The sequence below is a fragment of the Synchiropus splendidus genome, chromosome 11 (assembly GCF_027744825.2).
Source record: "Synchiropus splendidus isolate RoL2022-P1 chromosome 11, RoL_Sspl_1.0, whole genome shotgun sequence".
NCBI classification, from domain to species: Eukaryota; Metazoa; Chordata; class Actinopteri; order Syngnathiformes; family Callionymidae; genus Synchiropus; species Synchiropus splendidus.
Window position 1 is genome coordinate 18351845 of NC_071344.1, and position 26463 is coordinate 18378307.

Consider the following 26463-nt stretch of genomic DNA (forward strand, 5'->3'; position numbering starts at 1 on the left):
CCCTCTCGCTCCCATTGTGCGCGCTCCCGTCCATCACTGCAAGACAGGTGAAGAAGCTCCGCATTACCATCACAAACGTTAAAGACGCGTCTCCGTGAGCTTGTAAATGAAGCGAATTTTTTAAACAGACTAGACTCACAGCGGTTGGTTTGACTGGGAAGCTGGGACTTTTGACAAGTGTTGGAAACTCTCGGATCAAACGAGTCAGTTCGTGTCAAGACCTCAATGAGAAACTTTGTATGAAGTTCATATGTTCATATTTCTCGCTCATCTGTTTTTAAATTTCAAATATCATTATTCACTATTGTCCAAGTAATTAAAAAAATATATATATTATTTTCCAATTATGGTTTTTTTTTATTTTCATTTTTCATTTAGTAATGTTCTGAAAACGCAAATTGTTGTCCTTAATATTTAATTTCAAATGCTTTGGTTTCTTTGTTTTGAATATTATTTTATTATGAGTCAGTATAAATATTTTACAAGCACTCTTTATTTCTCAATGCCACCCATATAGCACTCTTTATTTATCAATGCCACCCATATAGAAACACTTGACTGTTACATTTTCTCACAATGATTCTTTTTTCAATTCAATAAGGAACATTTTGTGTAATGTAGTTTTTATTATTTAATGTGATTGTAATTGTGTTTTACAGTGGAAATATTATATATATGTGTGTGTGTCTTAACGTTTATTTTGTATTTTGGAATTATTTGATTCATAGTAAACAGAGATTCTAAAACCATAAAACGGAACACACTCGAAAATTAATGTACATTGCGCGAGGGTAAATTGATGATATTGCATTTCTGACTGTGGCCAGTTGATGACGTCACCAAGACGCTCGAATTATGTGCGAATGGCGCCATCTAACGACTGAAACTAGGCCACGCTCTTGAAACGTTTGATGACGTCAAATTAATTTTTACGTAAAATAGGTTGCACGAGTGTGTGTGAAGTGTGTGTTTCCCTGTGTGAGTGTTGGCGTGTTATATGAGTTATGCATGTTGGTATTTAAGTTCGTGTGTGTATTTTTCTGTGTCACGTTTGTATCTTTGCATATGCTAAATGTGTTGCACAACAATGAGCTGAACGTCTACACAGTCATGACACATTCATTTAGGTCGAAGAAAATAACCTAAAAAATACTTTTACTGAACGGAATTATCTTGTAGTTCTCAGTTCAGCCTAAAGATGGCGTGTGGAGACTGTTGTAAACGCTGACGCCAGTTGACAAGCGTAGAAAAAGAAAGACGCCTACCTTATTGGGAATCTTCGTGATGACGTGACTCGGATAAATAAAGTTGAATTCACTCGTGTAAGTAGATATTCAATTTCATATTTAAATTTGAATCGATGCAGTTCATTGTTGATGGGGCTGAATTCTTTATGGAACGTACTTAAACTGTGTCAACACTAATTCCAGAGAGTTTTAGCCACAAAAATGTGCGAGTCGCTAAGAGAGCTGAATTTAAACAAACTGTTTAAATTCAGCTGTACTGTTTACTTAAAGAACTGAAATATGATACACGTTACCCGTCATTTTTACTCTGCTTTCTCTTTTATTACCTCAAAGACTACTAGAGTAAAGACGTCATGAATATTTCAGCGTTGATGGAACTCTTCACTTCAGTCCATCCTAAATATTTGACGATGTTTGCTGCTGCTGCAGATTTAGCATCCGTCGCTCCTGCATCTTCACTGTGTACTGTACACACCACCTGCCGAGACACTGTGACCTCTGCCTTTGTCAGGTGAAAACACTGCAGTCTTCAGGTTCAGTGGTGCCGCTGATATTTTTGAGTAAATATTTGGAACAGACTACACAGGAATCACTGCAGTGATTTTGCGGTTTGTACACTAAATGTGGTTTGTCTGCCAAAAGAAAGTTTAAGCTTAATTTTCTGAACTGAATACGTATTTGTCCCATGTTGTTAATTTTTTGGGTGGGCCAACTCGACGCTCAAATCTTCATGAGTGTAGCAGCCATGGTGTGATATGTTGACGTTGGGAAAATGGACTTCTGCAAAGGCAGCCTGAAGCACTGCATGTGGACCTATTAGGTTTTCAATTGACGAACATGTTTCTCTGTGTCATGTCGTATACTTGGATGCAAGTCAGATGTATTCCCAGTGAGGGTTGGTTTCCGTCAGGGTTGTGCTTTGTCCCCAATCCTGTTCTTGGTCTACATGGACAGGATTTCGAGGTAGCTCTGGTGAGGAGGGTTTGCGGTTTGGTGGCCTGAAGATCCAGTCTCTACTCTTTGCAGATGATTTGGTTCTGATGGCTTCATCATCGCGTGACCTACAGCTCACGCTGGATCGGTTTGCATCTGAGTGTGAAGCGGCTGGGATGAGGATCAGCACCTCTAAGTCAGAGACCATGGTTCTCAACCGGAAACGGATGGATTGCTCTCTCCGGGTAGGGACTGAGATCTTGCCTCAAGTGGAGAAGCTTAAGTATCTCGGGGTGTTGTTCTCATGTGAGGGGATTAGGGATTTGGAGATTGGTCGGCGAATTCGGGCAGCAGGGGCGGTATTGCAATCCCTTTGCCGCACTGTTGTCCATAAGAGAGAGCTGAGCCAGAAGGCAAAGCTCTCTATATACCGATCAATCTTCGTCCCGACCCTCACCTACGGTCATGAGCTTTGGGTCATGGCCAAGAAAGCAAGGTCCCGGATACAGGCGGCTGAAATGGGTTTTCTCCGAAGGGTGGCAGGCGTCTCCCTTAGAGATAGGGTGAGAAGTTCTGTCACTTGGGAGAGGCTCGGAGTAGAGCCGCTGCTTCTCCACATTGAGAGGAGTCAGCTGAGGTGGTTCGGGCATCTCATCAAGATGCCCACTGGACGCCTCCCTTTGGAGGTGTTCCAGACACGTCCAGCTGGGAGGAGACCGAGGGGTCGACCAGGGATCAGGTGGAGAGATTATATCTCTACGCTGGCCTGGGAGCGTCTTGGGATCCCCCAGTCGGAGCTGGTGGATGTCGCTCGGGAGAAGGGCATTTGGCGTGACCTCCTGAAGCTGCTGCCCCCACGACCCGGCAACAGATAAGCGGGCGACGATGGATGGATGGATTGACGAACATGTCCCACCCTCCGTGGCATATCCTTAAAAGAAAGACGGAGGCTGCAAGTCATATCCAAAGCAATTCAGTGTGGTCAGCATCCGAAACGTCACGCCCTTTATTTACGTGTCAGTGAAAGAGCAGGCGACATCCGTGCTGACCCCTGTCCTCCAGCCCACAGCGCCCCCTACAGAGCACTAAACGGAAAGCCTCCACTCATTGCTCTGGTTTAAGTTTTTGCTGCATCACACTTGCATGGTGAAGTTGTGGTGACGCTGTGAAGTGGCCGATCCTGAAACTCATCAGCACTCGTATCGACTCACGACAGAAGTCTGACATTGCCCAAGGACTTTCTTAATTGTCGGGACTGTCCGCAACTTCTGTCTGCTGCGGGGGACATGTATCAAAGTCTGCAGAGATGGAAGTCGATTCAATCACAGTTTGACCTTTTATAGACTGCAGAGAGTAAATTGCTGCGCTCCGGCAGTTGATCCGCCGATTCATTTAGAAGGAAAATGAGAATGCTGGTGGAGGCTGCGGGGGAGAGAGGACAGAGAGGAATGGCGGCGGTGGTGGTGGCGGCGGGGGTGGGAAGCTGCTCATTTATGTGGTGGCACTCGCCGAGTCAGGATCAGAGCAACTCTGGTAACAAGATGACTAACAAGGCACTGGAATCTCATTGAAGCTATAGTTTTTGTTGCTGTTGTTGAGGGCCACTGTTTGGAGAAAGACCCTCACCGACCTTCTGCTCTCTTTGTCAAGGCTCTCTGAGCCAGTAGCACAAAACCATGTAGTTCTATTCTGCGTCTCTAAGTGACGTCCTTCCTCTCCAGGATCCAAAATTCAAACCTCTGATTTCCTGGTGGCGTCTTTGGTTTTCGCCTGCCACATTGTTCGTCTCATCATGCTGCACCTTGAAGCAACCTTTTCGAAATGTTCTTGTCCAAACAATATGAGTTTCTAAAGATGCCCGCCGAGCCATCAAGCACTTCCCTCGTCTCGAATAAAACTAATGACTTGGCAAAAGCTGGAATGAAGGTATTATGTGGCAGCGAAGGAACTATTTTTGAAAACAACTCTGTGGCAGGGAAACTGTACTTAGGAGCGTTTATGATGTTGGTTTAATGACGCTGGCTAATAGCAGAGCCCGGCTTCACGCCAGCTCTGTCATCAGACTGATGGCGGCTCGGCTTAAGTATTAGTTGTGTTCAGATGTGATTCGCTCGCCTCCGGCCCCATTGTTGAGTCGGACCATGTGGTTCATCTCAGGTGTGGGCTGGTGACGAATCACTGCTCCTGTCTTTGTGTTTCCTGAGGAACAATTGTGTGGGGTGTTCTTAGCTTCACCCTCGAGTTCCAGTACAACTCAATATTATCGAAGGCTTTGAGTGTCGGGACTTATCATTCTGAGTCTCTGGTACACGCTAAGATGTGTAACAATGAGTCCTTATACCTGTCGAACCGTGTGACGTCACTGGGGTTATCAGGGATTCTTTCTACACGGGTCAGTCTGGACCACTCCTTCCTGTGGAGAAGTTTGTTATGGTCTTGTTCATGAGCGAGGATGAAGATGGCTCCATGTCTTCTGTTATGAGGACTGTATCAGTCTGTCATAGTGAAGAAAGAGCTGAGCCAAAAGACTGGTGGATCTGTTCTGTCTTCTGGGCGTCCATTTCTCCAGTAGCTGGCGGCGTGAACCGATCTTTAAAGTCGTTGCATGTATGGAGTCTGTCCTGGTACCTCGGGTACATTGACATAAGAGAAGGCTGTGCTAGTTGCTCCATCCATCGCTGACATAGACTCAGTAATCTTCGAATGACTCCTGCGCAGTGGAACCAAGCTTCCCCGTGGGCCGTGGGCTCGACGTGTATTGTGTGGCAGGTAAAACTCTGGAGCTGTCTGAAAGTGTGTAAAGCATTTCACTCTACGCTTTAGCCGACTCCTGTTGCACTATTGTTACTGTGGGACACGTTTCATGTTCAAGGCGGTTCAGTAATAGCAGCAGAAATGTCACCGTCATCCTGGAGGAATGTGAGCGAGTCGGGTTCTCCTCAAGTGAAATGTGCTGACTGCGGCAGCCCTGACACCCTCCTTCGATCAGAGAGAGAGCATCCACAGATTTGTGTCCTTTGATTCTGCGATCACATATCACCGCCGTCCTTGCTGCGACGAGCGGCGGACCGATCCCTGAGGCGGCACATTAAGTAACGCTCGACACCAGAAGCCTTCCTTGAGTTACACCGTATCAAATGCTCTGCTGTCTGTGAAGAGCCTCGGGACACTCTTCTTCAAGGATGCATTGAAAGCTGCCTGAGAAATGGCACTAGAAAGAGGATATGAATCCCAAAAATGTCTTCTCTTCCTCCCACGTGGAGCTCCCTTGAAACATTAATAACATATAAATATAGTTCCTGAAAGGGCCTCTTCTGAGGTCGTGTTTTTCGGAGGTTTGTTGACTCAGACCAGCAGAAATGTTAGAAGAGTTCTGAGGAACGCAACTGAGTCGACAAAGTTCTAGCTGGTTGTTTTCTATATTTAAAACTAAACTCTTGCACTCAGTTAGAGGCACAAAATGTCTTTAATAGTCGTGTTGTACTCGAGATTGGTCTTGGTCTCGATGCTGGTCTGGGAATTGGATGCATTTTCACTCCGTCTTGTCTCGGTCTTGGACTGGGCAGACCCGGCATTTCTATTTAACTGTCATAACTGGAAAGCACAGTTAGCAAAAGAAGGATTCTGGCTTTTCTTTTTCTAGCCTTTTTTTCCTTTGATGTTTATACACCAGAGGGCCACAGTGGGTGCATGGTTTTGGTCTTTATACTCAAAAAAAAAAAAAAAATGTCTTGGTCTCGGTTGGTGTGGTCTTGACTACAACAGTGTTTAATAGTGACGATTCTAATCGATGGATAGTTCAGAGCTGAGTCTTGTTTTCCATCATTACCCACACGTTCTTGATGTTTCTGCTTTCCACGTGGATCAGTCAGGGTGGTAAAATGCTCTCTTGTGTTTGCTAGAAAACCTGTGGGTCTTTTTATGGTCAGCTCTGTAGTGACCCAAAGAACCAGTTTTCCCTGCCGGAGAGAAGCTCAGTCATCCAGTTAAGACTCTGCTCCTCCAGAGGAGACAGTCAGGTAGCTGCTGTGAGGATATCTCTCGGACAGGAAAGTTTCTCCAACCAACAAGTTGCTGAGATATTTGACTGTGTGGTCCGCACCCCACCAAACCACTTTGAAATAAGCTATTCTTAAACCCAGGGGTAGTTCACTGCGTTAGACCCAACAGAAGAAACGGGTCTCTGGAGTTGGCGGTGTGCTGCAGCCTGCTCCGCCGGGTTTGAGATGTTCTGTAATTTCCGACCCCAAGCTAATCTGTGCCGCATGCTGTGTGGTGGGAGCGAGCTCTCCCTGGAGGGCTGGATCCAGAGCAGGCGGCGGGAGGAGGGTTTCTCTTGCATTTGAACTCCCTCGTCACGTCTGTAATTAAATATGCCATCACAAAGAGACACGTTATGGGTCATAAAAAGCCTCCTCGGAGAGCAACTCCCTCCTGAGCCAGCCGGGGCAACTCAGGCATGAGATCAAGCTTTTACCTCCTCCTCAGACAATGTTAGCTCAGACTGGAGAGGCAGAACACTGCGCTGGTGAATCCTCACACACCTGCCTGAACGGAACATTTAACCATCTGCACCTGAGGGTCGTCGGGATAAATGCCTGGACTCACCCCCTGACATTGACCCCCCCCCCCAGCACTCCGTCACAGATCATTTGCCGGGTTGACAACACAAACCCAGAGTGCATGAGAAACAGCCGACGCCACGGCAGTAGTCGGGGCAAACAGACGCTGGCTTCCTTTTTCTGTTGCGACCGTTATCTCCCCGGCAACGGAGCTCACAGAGATGCTTGTTGAGATTAGCAGGATGGAGTGGTTTGTGGAGGACGTTCCGCTCCATAACTTGGATGCATTTGCTTTTAATAGTTTAAACAACTCGAGTGACTCAGTAACAGCTTCAGTGTGTGTTTTGACGTCTGCAATAAACAACCAATCCATTTGTTGTAGCCTTCAAAGACATGGAGTCAAGTCAAGCCCTTACCTTTGACCTTTGACTCCAGAGAATCATTCCTGTCTGCAGAACAGTTGTGATGACCTGAGAACCGAAACCAAGCTTTTTGGTTAAAGAAAAAAAGCTCTACTGCTTCTGTATGAGCAGAGAAATGGTGAAGTGATGCCAGCATGTTCTAATGGTGCCAGAGAGCATGGAAGCCAGTTCTTCTCACCAAAAGATGAAGAGCATCATCAGAAATAGGTGAAGAATGAGGGACGAGTGGAAACCAGTTTACCTCAAATGAGTTTTGAAACTACTGCAGATGTCTAGAGTTTTCCACTGTAAACAACACTGCAAGCCACAAGTGCAAGCTATCAAAACAGCAGAGAAGCTATCAAAAACCTGGGTGAGGAGGCCTCAGTACCAGCCAGTAAAAGACAGAGTCAGGTCCACTGCTTTGTACTGCTGACCCTTCTGAAGAGAGTTTTGCAGCACAATTGCATTAGCGTTCAGTGTAGCCGTCCGTCTCTGATCCGTTCAGACACTTCATCCTCTCACAATAGTCAATCATCACATCCACAATATGGCTGAAATAAACATTAACCTGCTCTTCTTCCTGAAAAACTATTGACAAACCCCTCATTATTGGCTGATATTGCTGCTTCATCCACCCTTATGGTACCTCCAGTGACGTCACAGGATGGCGCTGGCATTAGACCCACTTATGAGGACCTGAATCACACTGTATTTTATGGCAGTATATGGAAACCAAGTTCTATTGATTTTTTTGAAATACGCGGAATGAAAAGTTATTTTTCTTTCTAGCAATGTATTGGTAGATGCTGGTGTCTGTGAGCTTCTATAATGATCTCCATGAAAAGTGCCTTTCAGGTAGAGATATTTCACGTCTCGTCCAGTAATTGTAGAAAGCCAGCTGTATTCACGCACAATCTTGGGTCTCAGAAGCGAACAAGTAGTCATTATTCCAACTGTTGCTAACTGCAGACACAGGGAAACGATAACGCCGCCTCAGCTGCGTCTTCTATCCTCCCAGGAGATGAGATAGACGCTCGGAGCGAAGCGAGCTCTCGACCCAGATCAGAGATGCGGCGATATCATCGGCCTTGTGTTTGTGCAGCAGTACCTAATACGGCTCCAAAAAGAGAACATTCATCCTGCGGAATGCAGCGGCGATTAAAAACAAGATTTACGGCCCGTTGTGTTCGCTGGAGGCCCCGCAAGACACACATTGTTGAGATTTAATTTACTTGTAAAATCCGAGTCGCGTTTCACTTGTCGTGTTACGACTCACTTCATGATGAATAAAGAAATCACAGCTGAGAGATAAGGTGAGGTGAAGACAGGTCAGGATTCTTACGCCTTGTCTTCCCTCCTCCGAGTACACGGCTACAGAGAAGTCAAGGTTCGTCGCTCACAAAACCTCCTTTGGAAGATGAGTTTTGAATGTGTTTCCGCTTCGGGGGTTGGCATTGGTTTGCTGGTGCTTGTGCTCAGAAGGTGAATAGTGGTGTATACTGTCCCCTGTGTCCCACCTTTTAGCCCCCGATCCTGCCTCCATTTGTCAGAAGGTTCCAGAGTTGTACCTGCACTTTTGTGAAGTGCACACAACCAACCCACAGCTCCTCAGCATAAACGTCAAAACATGCCTTCTGGCTCAGCTTTGTCATTTAACTTGGTTTAACAATCAATGTTGTGTTGCAAGGACCTGCTGTAGTTTTCAGAAACATTTATTGACACAGCTTCCACGCCTGTTGTTTGTGATCAACGGGCTGCCAGCCAACGTGGTCATTTTCACCACAGATGCCATGAAGTGAGTCACAATCAGCTCCATTGAAGCCACTGTCAGCGCAGTAATCTCCCTCTTTTTAATGTATCATTAGAGGAGAAGCTTTCAGGCTGTTGACACAAAAACACCACCCGAGCAGCAGCCGCCTTCATGAGCCGCTGGCTTTGTGCCGCGTCGCCTCCGGGCTTCGCTACGTGTCACGGAATCAGCCGACCGTGCGCCAAGGCAGGTCACCTGCAAAACCGTCCACAACCCCCATGATGATGAGGGTTGACTAAATGCTGCTGATTCGACATTCCACTCATACCAGTCTTTGTCCCTGTGCGAGCGGGAGACTTACACGTGTGTGGGCAACACACACGTGCAGGGAAGCCAGTCTGTCGTGGTGCCTCACAAAGTTCCTTAGTCAAGAGTTCTCTGTGAGTCAAACCTTCGTGGCAGATCAACCAAAGGAGGTCATTGTCATTGCACAGTAATGTTAGAAGTCGCTTTCACTCGAGATGGACCTTCAATGGGACCAAAGCCCTCAGAAACAAACATCATGGGCTCCACATCACTGTTGTTGTTAGCTGGTTACAGTTGACCGTCTTCTGGGACGGAGTGGAAGCAGCGTGACCCAGCGGCAGGCTTTTAGCTAGAGGGTGTCTTGGGTGTCTGGCGGACGCCCTAAACTGCAAGACATGTAAAAATGGACGCCCTCCAGCACTCAAAACCGGATGCCCTGTTTCCTCAGCAGGACGCTCCTGGTGCCAGCTCACTTGTTTACATTTTATTGTGTTTCTGCCCGGTAATTTCGCCGAATATGTAACTGTAGTTTGGCCATCACGGTCGCCATATTTGTTTGCCGCCGTAATCTCGCGGTAAGTCGCGACACTAGCTGCATGGACGCGCTGCTAGTGATGGGATGTCTGACGTTGATGACAGGAGGAAGTTGTTTGAATGAATGAATGTTGTGCTTGTTACAGTTTAGAAAACCATGACAGCTGATATAACCGCATGCTTATCTTGCATCAACATATGAAAAAAGATGGAGACTCAAGGCTGTACACAGGAAGGCATGTAGTGAGGGAAAGAAAAAATGTTCTTCTTATTATCTTTTTTTTTTTATCAATCAGGACCCAAGGGACCTCTGCATCTCAAAGTGTCACTGTGGCAACAGTTACTGAGTTCATGTCTGTTAACATTTGTTATTTGACTCAGATGCTTTTTTGTTTGTTGTTTATCAAGTTATTACATAGTTATAGATGTTTACAGCTGTGTTTTTTTACAATGCAAGTTGTTAGTTGTCAGTCGTTGACATGGTGTGTTGGGAGGGGGCGGGGTTATGGGGCGGGGTTTTGGACGTCCTGTTTCAAAATCCGAGCTAAAAGCCTTCCCAGTGGTGATGGAATCTATAACTTCCCATGGAAAAAGAAGTCTGTCATCAAGAAGAAGAAGCTGGCCGCTGAAGTCTAGAAGGTAAGAGAGGAAGTGTTGGTGACCACAGACCGCACTAAAGTGGGTTCAGTCCAAACAAAAAAGCGAATATTTGTTTTATAAAAGATGTGAAATGCTCCCCCTCACCGTCAGTGTGGGCGGCAGGGTTGAGACCAGGCTTGTCCCTGTGACTCACCAGCCACACGTCAGTCAGGGTTGTCAGCTGAACCTGGTGAATAAAAGCCGTGAGCTCCCAGAGGTCCCGAACCAGTCGCATCTTAATAGCAACGTGACGGATGAATGAGGCGTTCAGGGTCTGGCAGGAGTGCAGGTGTCACCTGCGGTTGAAGAGCAGAGGCAGCGTTCTAATCACACGCCAGGTCCGCCCGCCCGAGGCCACGCCAGCTATTGTTCAGCCATCACACACAGCACCTTTCTTCCATCTCAGGTTCCACTCCAGCACTTTCATTTATGGAGCCTGACAGATCTTTCTCCGCAGCTCACTCGGCTCTGAAAGCTCCGCACCCACACAGCCCACTCTCATCTCTCCCATACGAGGAAGAAGGAAGTTTTGTCTTGATTTCCGCTCACCAATCCTCTGGGTGCTTTTCTGTCAGGCCCATTGAAATGATGTGCGATGTGTTCAGGTGTCATCACTGGTCTCCAGTTGGTGTCCAGGTCGCTTGTTTCACCTCAGAATCAGAGCCATAGAGAAGTTCTCTCGTGCCACCAACATGTTCCTTGAGGCCCTTGGTCTCTGCAGCCTGCCTCGATGGTCTGACACGTGACTATCAGGGAAGCATGTTTGATCCTTCATCCTCTGCCAGGCCCTGGTGCAGCAGCTCTGGTTACACTCTATTAACTGTCCTTGAAAGTTTATTGTGGAATCTGCGGTAGGAAAATCCGTCTTTGTTTTCCCACTCCATCCCCCCAGGCCACAGAGAACCCCAGGTCTGCAGTCGTGAGTAGGAGTCTGTGCGACTGGACCAAACCAGCGAAGTGAATACAAAGAAAATGGAGCTCCAGGTGATGGATCATGATCATGACGATGCCGTTCTACTGAATAACAAACAATTTGTTTTCCAATAACAGCAGTGTTGTTAATTACGGTCTCAGGAAATTAGCTTCTGATAGAATTTGTGCTGCCGACGGTGTTTGGGAGACGAACTTCCGACCAGGCAATTTCAGGAAAGTCCGTTCATCTCAGCACAAAGTTTCATAGTTGTGATAAAAACATCCGGCAGTCTTCTCTGACTAAGTAAACATGACGCCAACCAGAGCAAAGTTCAGGTGCTCCACAGAGTCAGTCAGCGCTGTCTCACCATGGATTCTCTGGATGTTGAAGACAACATTTACCCCAGTGACAGCTTTCTGAAGATACGTCTGCTGAAACAAGGTGCCGCCTCAACCTTCTAGCTCACGCTGATCCCTCAGCTCTACCTAACACGCGATCCTTACTTAATTCAGTCTACAGTGGAGGGAAGAGGACGACTTCCAGATGTCTGCTGGGGTGTCTCGCTCTTCTCTGTCTTCTCCTGTTGGTGGGAATCATTAGTGTCATGATCCTGTGTAAGTACTTCACGTCCTGATGTTGAATCGGTCTTAATAGTTTTAACACATGCAGCGCCGCCTTGATGATGTCATAGTCAGACTGCTGCCGCCTCAGACTTCAATCCTGTGACCTACGATGTGCCTAACAAAATCCGTTTAGAGACACTGGAGTGTGTCACAAGACCATCGTCTGTCTCTCAGCCTTCGTCTCCTAAATCAGTGATTCTTAACCACAGTGCCGGGGCCGCAGTTGGGCCGCGAGCGCCGCCTGAAGGCTGCTAAAAGTTGTTTGTTTCACACATAGGGGCCCTAAACGCTCAATTCTAATGCATAAGCCACATATGGTGGCAGTAGTGTGTCACTGAATTGACTTGACAGCTGCAAATCTATGGTAGTTACCAACTATAGAGAAGTTCTTAAAAGGAAAAAAATGATTAAAAAAAAAAAGTGATGCCCCTAACATTAAAAACTGTTCATGAAAGCACCTGTTGAAGCAGTTTTGAAAATTAATTCGAACATTTTATAGCGTTACTTTCAATTACACTTATATATTCTATGAAGTTTAAATAAAATACATTAGTTTATTATTATAAAACAATAAAATAAATTTATATAAATAATTAATAAACTGACATCAAATCATGCAATACATATTTTTATGTTATGCCACTTAGTCATGGCTTTATTATATTTATTTTATTCAGAATTGTATTCAGTTTTGTTTTATTTTTATTTTCTCAACAGTATATCAAGTGTATTTTTTATTCTTTTTTTTTCTTTCGTAAATTTGATGAATATGACTTACACCCGGTTCTGCTGCTGGTTGGACTTTTCAATGACAAATAAATATCTTTGTGATGATCACATGGTTTCATGCTATTTCACAAGGCTTTGGTTTGTCTACGTGTAAGTAGGTTAAATATGGTTATTGATCACAAATGAAGTCAGGAGTAATGGACCAGTTCTATTACTTGAATGGGCCCCGGGTCCATTTGTTCTGGGTTCTCATTCATTCATAGCCCCGAGGTCCACCTTTTGCTCCTGGTCCTAATGTCTTTCTCAACCATTTGCTTTGTGATTCACAGATGTGCAGACTGTAGCTGCTCTGAGGAAGCACAATTCCACCTCTGAGATTCAACAGAAGGAGGCGAAGTGTCATGAGTCCGCAAGTCTTCATAGAGAATATGAAGAGCTGCTGGACAGATACAGGGCACTGACAGAGAGCAAGGACCAGCTTGTGAGCGACCACAGCCTCCTGCAGAGACACAACAGTGAGCTGCAAACTCATCTGGAGACACTGAGGGAGGACCGAGTGCTGATGGAGAGCAATTACTCTTCACTGAGGTGCGAAAAGGATCGGCTGCAGAGCGGGTTCGATTCCCTGCATCACCTGAGAGAGCAGCTTCTCACCAGCAACAGAAACCTCACCTCACAGCTCAGCGGCTCCAAGTCAAGTTTCAGCAGTCTGAGACGTGAACATGAGCAGCTACTGAGGAACTGCTCTGCTCTGAAGGACCAGTTAGCCAGCAGAGCCAGTCTGGATCTGACCGGGCCGTTGGCAAATGAGCAGCTGAAAACCAGCGAGGAAATTCAAGGTCTCAAGCTCGATTACGACCACGTCCTTAGGGACAGAGCTCACCTCCAGAAGGAGTTGGACAAGATGGCTATCAAAGTACAAGGTAGGACGGTGTCTTGTGAGATACATGTCCGAGTGGATGATGCTGGTTCTCTGGACGTCTCACAGGCATGCGCTGCCAGGCTGGATGGAGAAAGTTCAACACCAGCTGCTACTTTATTTCCATGAGCCGCAGAAACTGGACGGAGAGTCGGAGAGACTGTCTGGCCAAGGGAGGGGACTTGGTGGTGATTGACAGTGAGGAGGAGCAGGTGGGTGGTTGACTGGAGATGAACCCATGAGCCATGCCTTTCCACTGACTCTGATGCTCAGTGAGCTCTCCGTAGACTGACTCAGTTGCTGTAGCTAAATGAATCTGCTAATTAGCAAGAAGCCATGCTCCCACATCACCACCTCACCGAACCCTTGAACTCTTACTGACCCAGAAAGCTGTGGACGGGCAAATGAAACAGAGGCATTGATGGTCGCCGTAGAAACATTTTGTCTCTGGGCTCATGCAGATCAGAAGTGTCCCAAAAGTACAGTTCTCTGTTCTGTGCGGAGGCTGTGGATCTTGTTTCTGCTGCAGGGCACACGATACGTCAGCTTCACCCGCGGCAAACCCACGTGAGCTAGTTAAAGTTATTTTGAAGTTGAAGTCAGAAGAACCACAACAGGAAACCAAGAATCAGCTCCCTTAGAAATAGATGCATCAGAGGTATAGTGGCTGAGGGGAGGTTTTTTGAATCACTTCTTTGACACCTATGATGTCGACTTACTGTAGAACGACGGCACTTTTCAAACCGGCTGATTTGGTTTGAGTGAGTCTCATCTGCCTCTTGACCCCTCAGATGTTCGTCAGCACCCTGCTTGACGTCTCCCAGAACTCCTGGATCGGCCTGACTGACAGCACCGCAGAAGGAGCCTGGATTTGGGTGGACGGGTCGCCAGTCACCACAGAGTGAGTTAGTCTGGCGCTGCTCTACTGGACTGAGAACCATGGTCTCAGACTCAGAAGAGCTGCTCCTCCATGAGAGCCAGTGGCACAGCATCATCTGCACAGATCCAGAGTGGAGATTCTGAGCTCAGTAAGTACGGTTTCACACTGCGGGTTCTGTCTCGAGTGGCCTGAGTCCGATGCGTCCCCTGCTGTGCAGCCTCGCACCTCTGCGCCTCAGGTGGTTTAACACCATCGGCTTAACCTCCTTATATCTCTGTCCATTCTTCGTCCTCACCTCAGATATGAACTGATGACGGAGCTCCGCCATGGCTGTAACAGAATGTGGCATTTCACAGCCAAAACTAAACATGGAAGAGTGTTGTCATGTTTATTTTACAAGGATATAGCTGAAGCAAGCTGCATAATACAAAGCGTCTTGACTGATCCACGCTGCTCTTACAACACGTTGAACATAGTGAGAGAGATTACTGACGATGGAGAAGATTTTAGTCAGTGAAGTCCAGATCCCGACGTCAGAAATGGTCATTGAATTGTCTGGTGATCTTCAGTAACTTGGGGAAAATCAGCGTCTTTTCTCTTCACAGTCTTCCACATGCAGACAACAGTGAGATGAGACAGTTTCTGTGCAGCCTTATTCATTTAAGCAAATCTGTCTGTCAATAAAATCAGGTGTTGATCATCCTAATAAAGGCAAAAACATGTGAGTTATCAAACATCTGCAAACATCACGAGTCCTGGACCGCTACGCTCCTGTTCCCCAACACTATTTTACTGCAGCTCCCTGCAGTGTTCTGGGAGTTTGAGAAGTTGTTTTTGAACCATGTTGTTCGCCAAGACAGCGATCAGACTTTTTACTGCCCGGCATCTATCATGTTTGAGTAGAGTCACGCTGTACACGTAGTTTCTGGCATCTTGCGCAGAGCCTCCTGAGGCGAGAAGCTCACCCCCCGTGGAGAGTTTCCAGAGACAAGGTGCAGCTCTGCAGCCAGGATCAAGTCTTTGTCTTGAGACAGAGTCCGCAGTGTGAAACAACACTAACCCAAAGACCTTCTCCTCTCCGGCTGTGCTGGGATCTTCTTAACATAAAATTATGACCAGAAGCTGGGACAAAAAAATGGTCTGCAACAATGACTGCCGCTGTTGTGGTGCTGCTGTGGCTTGGAATTATGATTCTACAGTTCTGGAAACAACTTTGGAAATCAGCTGTGAAGAGGCCTCTGTATTCTCCACTCTGCTGCATGATGTGTGTGTCCTGACAGGTTCTGGCAGCCCGGCCAGCCCAACGACTGGAAACAGAACCAGGACTGTGGAGAAATCACACGCTCCTCATCGGAAGGTCGGGGAGAATGGAACGACGACGGATGTTTTGCCGAGCAACTCTGGATCTGTGAGAAATGAGGGGCCCCCTCTGGTGGTCGTAATCTCACGTCTGGAAGTCGAAACCCTCTGCCAGCTTTAGTTTTGAGCACTCAAATAATTAAAAATTCACAAGGCTACAACGTCACAAACACATTTGCATGTTAAGTATTGCAGGACTCTCATCACGAAACGTCCTGAGGAAATGTTTGTGTGAAGCTGCTGCGCTAATAGTTTATTAATGGTATCAACTCTGCACCGTCTGTTTTTCATACGAGTGTGAGACGACAGAGCCTCACATTCCCGGACCTTTACGTCAGCAACATTAGCCACGGAGGAAAACGGCTTCATCTTTTTATGGTAAAGTAAGTGACTTGGGTCAGTGAAGCTCAGTTGAGTCTTCAACTGGTGAAGAAAGAGCTGAGCCAGAAGACAGAGCTCTCCACTCACTGCTGTGTTTCTCTTCTCACTTGTGGTCACCAGCTTTGGAGTGACCCACAGAACAAGATGATCTCAGTCTGAAAGTCATTCAGTCATTCAGGAGAGACACAGAGGAGAACCTCTTCTGCTGGACAGTTGTTCCCGGACTATTGAGGTGTTGAACTGGGGGGGAGCCCCCGTGCAGACGCATCTGCAGTATTTTGACGCCTCATGTGGTTCCTCAAGGAAAGTGGGTCATTTCTTTTATTTTTGCAGCGAAAGTGAAAGTTAAACCCATTCATCAGTCTGAGCGAGTCTGCCTGGAGTCCATAGTGACTCGTTCAGATGCGTGCGTTTCTACAAGTCAGGACTGAGTCTGATTCTCTTGCTCAATAGTTTGCACATGGACTCCCCTAAGTCCCTTTTTCTGAGTTTGCTCATCCTTGTGCACGAGTCAACACACACAAACACACACATTTAAATGATATATTCTCTCTGACTCAACACGTCATATCAGGCACTAGACAACAACACTTGATCTGGAATGAAATCACTCTTGCCGAGTCGCGGGATGAGAGGACTCTCTGACTCGCAAATGGAACAAGTTCCTACCTCCCTCTAGTGGACCTAAATTAGTCTACAGTATATGAAGCTGTATTTGGATACGCAGCTCTGTGACTCATGGGTTAATGATTGAGGTTTTGTAGAGATGTGAAGCCACTGGGGAACAAATGAATCATCCCTGGGATTTGTTTTTATGAACCATTCACCACTTAATGACTCTTGCTGACTGGATCTCCTGCCATCAAACATGTTCACTGGAGTGTGGACCCTCCGCCCCGCACCGCTGAAGCCCTGAATCTCCAGGCGGATCTGTGGTTGCGCCCGGGTGTGGCATGGTGGCTTTGAGCGCCGGCGTTATTAGCAGGAGCCATTAATTGGCTGGAGTCTCCTCCTCCACCACAGTGCTGATTTCAGGCCCCAAAAAAAGTATGTGGTCGCGGTCTTGGAGCGTTCGCGGTTAGTGAGGACACACTCTGGTCTGGAAGATGGAAAAATGTCTGTCATAGTTGAGTATGAAGTCATTGGAGTCGGATGGTTTCAGTGCTAACAGCTGAAATAGAACTAGAGGCAGCAGCTGGAGCGGAGCTCGATAGCATTAGCGCTAAATGCTACGTTCATGAAAGGCATGTAGTTTTATCAAGTCTTTAGTTTTGATCCGGTCACAAGCACGTAGTCATGAAAGCCTCCCAACAGCACAAACCATCCACCATCCATGTCTGATAGCTAGTCGGGGGAGGGGGAGAGTTGCGGTGTAGGTTTCAGACCGAACGACACGCACGCCTTATTGCTGCATCTTCAATAATGAAGCTGCCCCGCGGGGGGCGCATGCCAGTGTATTTACACCGAGATAAACAAGTCTGATTCCAGAACATTACCTTTGGCTCCTCTTTAATAAATCACATTAGCAGGCAGGAAGAGTGGCGTGTGCCCCCCTCCCCCGCTGCGGCTGTTTTCCTCTAACCCTGCACGAGAGCGCGGCTCCCCGGGCAGGAAGCGGATGAGGGGCCGTTATCATTTTGGCAGGGCTCCCGCGTGAACCCCAAGGCCCCTCGTCCATATTCATCAGCGGCGTATACGTCCAGTCCTGAGCTGCTGGCCAGGCGGAGGAAGGTGAGCCGACCTGACAGCCCGGCCAATTAGACCTCTCCGAGGTGTGAGTCTCTCTCTGCTCTGCTCTGCTCTGAGAGGAAACACATTTACCAGTCTGCCAAAACATTATGACTGCTTTCTCTTGTTGCTGCAGTGAAACACTTGCCAAGTCAAGACAGCCACGTTTTAACAGAACACAGACTGAGACAGTGCTTTACCCTGGCGGCTGCCAAACATGAGGTCTCCTGGGTCCACCCCGGGACCTCCTCCCAGTTCAGCACTCTCTAGTCCTGGAGATGTTTTGATGAGCCACCGTGACTGTCCTCTCCAGGAGCAGCAGAGGTTCTCCTCTGAGTCTCTCCTGGATGACTGAGCTTCTCTCTCTCAGAGAGTCCAGGCAGAGAAGCTCTTGTTCTCTGGGTCAGCTCTTTCTTTGCCTCCTGATTGAAGCCATGTCAGTGATTTACTTTGAATGACTCGAAGATTTCAGATTCTGACTCCAAAGCCATCTCACTGACGGCACTGCACCGATTCTTCCCTCAGGACATCCCACCCCTCTCTTGACTGTGAACCACAATCTGGAAAGAGAGCAGCGGATCTTCATGTCGGCTGCGTCCCATTCAGTTCAGTCCCGTTCCATTGAGAATTAAAGGTCTTCTATAAATCCAAGGCCCAGCAGAGTTTGAGTCCCGCAAACAATGACTTCTCGCTTCACGACCATCTCCAAAGTGTTCTGTATGTGTATGTCAAAGCGTGTGCTTGGGAACTGGTTTCCGCTCACTGGTGACCGGGTCACGACCTCGGCCACACCTTCATCCAACACGGGGAAAAACTAATTCCCGCTAATGGACTTTAAATGTGAAAATGTTGTGCTAGCAAAGAGCTGAGCTCAGCTCCAGAGGTCGAGCATCAGGCAAATGGAAAACAGCCATATTCCGCCCCTCGTCCATCTTCCATAAATCACTGCTGAGCTGCCGAGTCCTCGTCACCGCTGTCTGACGGTGCATTACGACCGTGTCCTCAGCCACGGCTGTAATTACTGGCTTTGCCGTGGAAAGTATAGTTCAAACCACGTAAAAGCTGTCAGTCAGGGATGGAATTGCTCCAGCAGGGGGCGACTCTCTGGGATAACAGTTTATCTGAAACAGATGTATAAGTATTTCCGTCGTTTTAATCCTTTCAATCTGCCATGCAGCTTCTCTCTCAAGTCGCTTCGTACCACTCTTTCATTTAACATTATGACCACCACCTGAATGTTGTGTTCCTCTCCTGTAACCAGAGAGGATCCGAGTCCGTCCGAGTGAATACTGAAAGTGATTCGAGTTAATGGCTCACAATGATCCTTGAGTCTACTGTTTGTTGTGACCACACCACAAACTAGCTTCCTTCACTTCCTGTTTTGGCGGCTGGCATTTTAATGTCCGTCCCTGTTTTGTGTTTACAGGACTCGGACCTGCTTTGGGTGGATTTCAGGTGACCAGGTGATTCCATGACTCTGCTGAACTTCCTGTTTACACGTTTCTGGGATTGAATGCTTTCTGTCCTTGTGGGGAGTTATCGCTGATGATGATGTGGAGGAGTTTGAGGAGTTTTCCTGTCGTGTGATGTCCAACATTGCTGTTGGACTCTTAGTTTAAGGAGTCAGAACCACTTCCTGCCATCAGAGGAACGTATGACTCACTTTTTCAGAAACTTCACAACAAACCACCTTGGTCTGCTCTGAGGCTCCATGACTCATTGGCAGTGAATCTGAGTCGGCGGAAAACTAGACTCAGGGGTTCAGGAGTGCTGGAGGCGGCTGAAGTGCACACCAGGGACATGATGACGCAGTAATCGCGAGTCTTGTTTCTGCCTACGTCACCGACACAGACTCTGGAAAAGCGTCTCTTCTCCGTAGCTCAGAAAAAAGCCCGGAACGTTGGCTCCGTCTTGAGATTTGGGCCAACATTAATAAAACAGGTCCCTGCGGCTTCTGTCTGCAGTAACACTGTAATTAAAATTCACCTCCAGAACCCAGCAGGATGGCGGGCCCTCCAGGGGCCCACCAGCCCGTGGACGATAATCATTTATAATTAACGCTCAGCCGGGTCCTGCATTCTCCGGTTCTCTCGCGCCGTCCTTGCTAGTCTGCGACAGCAGCTTCCCATCTGAGGACGCTAAACAACTCAATTAAAGCTGCCCGGCCGGATCAGTGCCAGGCGGGCTGAAGTCTGCCTGCTGATCTGTGGCGGAGCGGCCCTGTCGGCTGACAAGGTTTGTGGACGAGGCGGGATGTCACAAGTCCTAAGTAGCTGTCGGGTTCAGTCAGGGGTGGAGTGGTGTGTTGCAGGAGCTGTCTGGTTTCACTCTGAGGAAGAGGACACGATGACGTGAACGGCTGAGGATCCGCCTCCTTGGTGAGTCCAAGTGAAACATCAGTGTGCTGGTTTCTGTGAGAGCTCCGATCTCCGGCTCTCACATCCTTCACCTTCATCCTCCTCCATTCTCACCTCCGTCATCCCGAACCTCTTCTTCTTCTCCAACTCTGTCTCTCCTCTCCTTTGTCTCCAAACTTCTCCACATCCCTCTGATAGACTCACTTCTGATCTTCTCTTTTATAGTCCCTCACTGACAACCTCATGGTCTTCATCTCTGACCCTGCCTGCACGCTCTTCATCACCTCCTTTTGCTCCTACGCTCACTCTCGTAGACTGACCCCAAGATATTGTATGGCTTCACCCCTTCATCCTCACTCTTCCTCGCCCTCCCCAATTTAACCACAACACAAAGCGAGTGACTTCCGCATATGAAGATGACTGAGGACATTTTAGGAGGAAGGACAAGTGTAGCTACATTTTTTTACATCAACTGAGGATTCAATCGAGGATATGAGCAACGGTTGTATAGTATTGTCTTGAGGTTTTTGTTTCAGTTTTCTTCTTGTACAAGCTTTCCACAGAGAACCGCGTGGACGCAGCAGGCTATTGTGAGTCAATAATCTTCACTGCCCTCTTCTGCAGTCAAGCCTCCTCATCATCCTCGCTGAAGTTCACTCAGGCAAGACTCGCCAGAAGCTTGTTTCATGGCGTATAGTGCCACACATCACTTCAGCTGGAAGCACGCTGACTCTGACTCTTTTTGGGATCCACCTGGGGTCCAGCCGTGTGGAAGCGCCAGCAGACTCTTGAGATAGCTCAGTGCCATGACTGGTCCAACGTGACCTCGCTCTGCGCTGCATGTGGCCTGGGTTAATTGATCGACCTTTGACCCCTTCTTCGCTCGCTGGGTGTGCAGTTGAGGCGTCACGGCGCCAGAGAACCTGCCCAAGGACACGTCCCTCATTATAGAACTCTCCCCGAGTCTAATGAGCAGGAGTCAGAAATCCTCACGCGAAGACGACACTCTCTCCCTTGTTACTGAACTGCTTTTTAAAAACAAGTGGCAGCTTGTTGCTCTCACCACAGAGAGTCAACAGGAGAAAGACAGGACCTTTGTCATTATCACCGCCATTTAAACCACCATTAGAAGAAAAGAAAATCATGAAAAAGTCAGTGGTTGAATGAAAATATCATTGGGAATATAGAAAGAACATCAACCTGATGAGATGAAACAGATGGAAAACTAAATACATTGACCCTTGTCTGTGCAGAAAATAAAATATGAAACAGTGGGGAACAGGCGTCAAAGAACAACTTCAGTCAACCATAAAATAATTTATATAGTAACCACTTATTTAAAAGCAAGAAAGAAAGGAAAACAGCCAATAAAGATGCCCAAACCTTGACCTCAGAGAGTGAAACCACTTGGCAGTGAAGAGACACCAGGGACAGTCCAAATGGAAAGTGTCACATGAGAAAAAGACAAAAATAAATAATAAACTCAAGTTGCAGTATAACAATTGCATTTTATCAGATTTTTATTATTCTAAAGGCAATTTGATTTCATAAAGGGCCACATTAGAAACCGTAACTGTAACTGGCCATTATCGAAAGAAAGTCAGCGATGACTACAAAACATGATGGAAAAATATCCAAACTATATACTTGAGTAACAAGGACAAAATGAACCTGAAAGGATTAAATATAAGTAATGATATTAAGAAGTGTAAATATGCCATGAAACCTCATGAAATATTTCATTTTATATGCATTTAATTTGAATATAAATCAACTTAACTATGGACCAGACGTTCAAGATAAAGAGGCAATTTATTTCAAAATATATTTTCAATCTCTCTTTAATGTATTTTGAGGAACAAGAAAAACACTTAAAAATGGCCAATGAAAAGAAGAAAATTATTGTCTTCAAACAAAAACATGCAATATTTACTGCTGAAGTGGTGGTGGTGGTGGTGACTAAAAGTGAAGAACTAGTTCAGCGTTCAGAGAACACAGACCTCTGCCAGGCAGCTTCTTCAACACAATCCAAATGCTTGCTGAAAACGCCTGGATCCACTCGCTGAGCCGGGTCCCTCCCAGAACTGAATCATTTGTTCCTTGTCCCAAACTTTCATCCGAAACCGTCTATAGGTTTCTGTGTTAATTTGAAGCAACGCTGTTGTAAACATGACCTCTGAGGTGAAAATGAGGGAGGAAAGAGAGCAACTAGCAACTTGTGATGTGTATCATTTGCTGCTTGGAAACTGTGTCAAAGGTCGTTCTTGTCTGTTAAAGTGTGTGAAGTCTTTTTTTTCTCTTCTGCTCGTCTTCAGTATCACATAATCCGTCCTTGAGGTTCTGGACCCGACAGATCGGCTGTTGTGTTTCCTGTCCTTGTTTTGGAAGCGTCTCCAGGCTTGGTCGCGAGGTGAGACCACGTGGAAAGAGTTTAGTCTCCTTGGCATGGAACTCTGACGGCCTGCAGTCATAACAGCCGTCGCCTGAGGCGAGATGATATCAGCAGTGTTCCAGAGCGTGTCCGCAGCCCACATGTCTCCTCGCTTCTTCTTCAGACACTGCCCCTGCTGGTGGGCGTTTGAAACATGTGGAACATCATCTCTTCAAGTTTACATGGATCAGAAATGCAGAAACGCTCTTCACAGCTCATATACTCCACGTCCCATAAAGCACTGCAGCAGTTGAGAGTTAAATTCTTGTGAAAAAAAAATAAGGAAACAATTTCAACATGAAACTTTTCCTTATAATCGTTCTAGCTTGATGAAGTGACCTGAAGGTGGCACATCAGGAAGCATCATGACAGGAGGACTGGTGAGGTCACGTGGCACACATTGATCTTGTCAACCAAAGAGCGCTCCTCGGTCTCCCTCCAGAGGTGTTGGACTCGCTCCTTGCGCTCGTGCGTGTCATCAGATTCTGCATCAGCATTCAACAGATTCCTGTTGTGCCTCTGCAGCAGGGGTTCAGACAAGGTTCCTCACGCTCTCCGGGGCTCAAGAAAGCCAACGTAAATAGGCATCTGGACGGATCACAGACGGCGGCGCTCCACCGGCATAAAAAGACATGAAAGAGCGCGGAGTGCTGCTCTGACCTCAGCTGTTCAGCCAGATGTGGGAGGGAGACAGAAAAGGCCTTCAGTGACTGATGCGGTTTCACACAGACGTGAAAATGCCTCTCAACATGAGCTTACATCGTCGGCACCGTGGTCGTCGCCGAAAGCTTAAACCCCAGAGTGCAACCTTCAGCCAGAGTGACCACAGTCGTGAAGCAGAACGCCACATGTTCTGGCGATGGCAAGACACACAACTGTTCCACGCGACAGCTCCAACTGCCCAGTCATCCAGGGGGACTCAGAGTAGAGCCATGAGGAGAAGTGGCGCACGAGGAGGTCTGTGGACATGAGAGGTTCAAACTGGAAGGAACTTTAGATAAAATAATTCACATATTTTTTTATTGAAAGATTAAATGTGTTTCAGTTCATTTTGGCTGCAGACAACTCCGTAAAGATACCAAACTAGTTAGTAAATTGTCCTCACTAGCTAGCTGTGCTACAAGGATCTGTTAGCTTGAAGAGAACTTCAGCGGAAAATATTGTAACGTTTCGTGTGAGCAGTGATTCATACAGCCATGATGAACGGTGGGACTGAAACTCACACCAAGGCGATCGACACATTTGAATATTGCAGCCTCAGAATTGCTGAGTCAGTGAGACGTGTAGTGCGTGTTGGCCAAAGTGACATCCTTGTTTGACCCACTGTCTTGACAGCGAGATGATGCAGCGTGTTTCCTGCAGCGGAGCCGACATAACTGATTCCTCCTCTCCGTTCTCTGGCCCAGAAAACGGCAGCCAGACACAATGTTCCACAGCCACAACGACAAAACCAGACTCCTGTCAGTGTGTGTGTGTGTGTGTCCCAAACATCCTCCCAGAAACTTCCTGTTGACCCACTTCAGCTGCCGCTGTGGGACAGGCTGTAACTGCAGGTCAGATCACATGTAGTGCGTTCGACACAAACAGTGTTTGGGTTATTGTTCGGTGTGTGACTCCTCAGGGGGTTTAGAGCTGTTTTTGGGGCGAGTCCAGAAGCTCAGTGACGACACTCACTTTCAGTTTCCACTGCTGTTTTCCTGCTCTCTTCCTTCTTGAATCACCTGCTTCACCTGACTTGGAGTCTCTTTGAATCATGTTGCGAGTCTGACACCGCAGACCCACAAGGTGAAACGGGTCGACAGTCTTCGACCCACACCAGGACTCACTCAGAACCTCAGTCACTTTTGTCCTTAAGACTGATGGCGAGCAGCTTTGAGTCACACTGTGACTCAGTCTGTACTTGAGTCTCCTGTCAAATGACTCAAGTCCTTTGGTCAGTTTCAGTCAGCCACTGACCAACCGAGTGCTCCAAGTGAATGAGTCACAGATGTGACTCACCAGCACACAATAGGGAGTCGAAGAGGAGTTGTAGTGTTGAACGCCATCTGGTGGCCACTTTAATCGCCTGGGTGGATCTGAAAATATTGGGAACTGGACGAACCAGACGGAAGCTGAGCAGAGGCTCTGCTGTTGTCTCCCAAACCAAGGTGACTTTCTTCATTCCTTAAGTCTGCCTGGTTGCAGAGACACGTCTTCTGTGTGAGGTGTGAGACGTCCGTCGGCTCAGTTTGGGATCCAGTGGACCGTCGGAGCAGCAGCAGTCTGTTTGGACAGAGACAGCTGATCCAGGCGCCTGGTGAGCAGCGCGGCGCTGTTTGTTGTGACAGCAGACCGCTGCGTGTGTGTGTGTGTGTGTGGATGAAGTCACAGCTCCAGTCACGTCAGGGAAAACTAGCACGAGCCATCGATGTTCTCCTGCGAACCCAAACTGTCTCTGGTCTCCGTAGAGTCAGATGAAACAGTTCATCACAACTGTACAATGATGACGACAAATGTGTGTTCATCCCTGAGAAACATATTTCATTATGACCATGAAATGACCGTAAAAACAACCAGAATTGGAGCAGTTTCCCGGAGACTATGTGGAGTCCACCACAGCATGAACGCTCTTCTCTGCTCCGGCTTCCTGTGTTCAGCGACTCGGTCGGAGTGGAAAAAAAGGCCTGACCTCTGACCCCCTGAGCTGGTCCACACTTGAGCGAGTGTGTGTGTGTGTGTGCATGTGACAGCGAGGGGTTAACCAAAGAATGCTGGAGCTGCTGGTTTCTGGATAATTGAGCCATTTGTAGCGAGGTCAGAGCGGAGCAACCCCCGCCCCCCTCCACTGAGCCCCTCCCATCGCAGAGCTATCAGCAGCCTTGACCACAGCCACTTCAGGGGACGACGGTTTCCCAACATCTTTTCCTCAGCTGGGCAAATGTGTCAATGGACTTCAAAGAAGATAAATCAAAATATTTTGAGCTGAATAAAAGATCAGTTCCATGGTAAATAATCTCATGTGACATCTGTCGCGTCCAAGAGGCTAACGCTGCGCGGCTCAAGGTAATGGCTACACGCTGTCGAGCCCTCGTAGTTTGATGTCGTACTCGGACTGAGGAGCTTTTTTCGCTTTTTAAAAGACAAACATCAGCCGTCATGTAAGTGGAGTTTGTAGAAGAAACGGCGGGTCAGTAGTGAGGACGGTGGCGTATTGGGGAGAAGAGTCTCCGTCGACACAGGAAGTCATGTTTACCACACATGCTGGAACTAAGCTTCCCTGAACGGGGAGGAACTCAAATAAACACCAGGCTGGAAATGTAATCAGGAAGAGACGCATTCACTGTGTGTCGACTCTTCTGACACGACGAGGCTCAGACGACGACACACACTTCCTCTTCTGGAGGGACCAGGATGCCAGGACAGCTACACACACTCTGTACACAGCACACGCACCAATCTAAACACAATCTGTATTTGCAACACACAAAAGCTTGTAAGTGACTGAGGAAACACATCAGGACAAAGACAGAAAAACAACATAACTAATTAGATAATGAAAATAAACAGGAACAAAATGAAAGCATAAATTAATTATTTGTTCAATTCAAAAGAAAAAAATCAGCTCAACTAAATAAAGTCAGTGTTATGATTTTAAAAATAGACGAAGAAGGTCACATGACCTTCATGAAGGTCTGGTGTGAAAACAGCGACTGGATCTTTTCAGTGAAAAATGAGGGGAACACAGGTGCGAAACCCTCACTTCCACCGCAGGAAGTTTCGCTTCTGGTG

The 26463-nt window shown here is 47.2% G+C and overlaps 1 protein-coding gene across 8 annotated transcripts; it reads left to right on the forward strand.

The window, feature by feature from the left end:
• Positions 1-1122: 1122 nt before the first annotated feature.
• On the forward strand, positions 1123-25630 carry LOC128766981 (CD209 antigen-like protein A). 8 transcript variants are annotated; one of them, XR_008416064.1, is made up of 9 exons: positions 1125-1322; positions 11268-11729; positions 11801-11902; positions 12970-13563; positions 13629-13771; positions 14351-14460; positions 15720-22674; positions 23021-23139; positions 23221-25630. XR_008416064.1 is itself a non-coding variant. In XM_053878639.1 (8 exons), coding segments are annotated over exons 2-8 (1152 nt in total). In that variant the 5' UTR covers positions 1124-1322; positions 11268-11656; the 3' UTR covers positions 19336-25630. The 8 variants fall into 8 exon arrangements, 3 of the variants coding, with proteins under 3 accessions (XP_053734614.1, XP_053734613.1, XP_053734612.1); XM_053878639.1 differs by having other exon boundaries at positions 1124-1322; positions 15720-15847; positions 19334-25630; XR_008416062.1 differs by having other exon boundaries at positions 15720-23139.
• Positions 25631-26463: the final 833 nt, after the last annotated feature.

Excerpts from the sequence above, each read along its gene's own strand:
- LOC128766981 (XM_053878638.1), top strand. The coding sequence starts at position 11,657 with ATGGATTCTCTGGATGTTGAAGACAACATTTACCCCAGTGACAGCTTT. Across the intron at positions 11,730-11,800 it reads GATACGTCTGCTGAAACAAG|TCTACAGTGGAGGGAAGAGG; the intron begins GTGCCGCCTCAA and ends TACTTAATTCAG. Across the intron at positions 14,461-15,719 it reads GGGTCGCCAGTCACCACAGA|GTTCTGGCAGCCCGGCCAGC; the intron begins GTGAGTTAGTCT and ends GTGTCCTGACAG.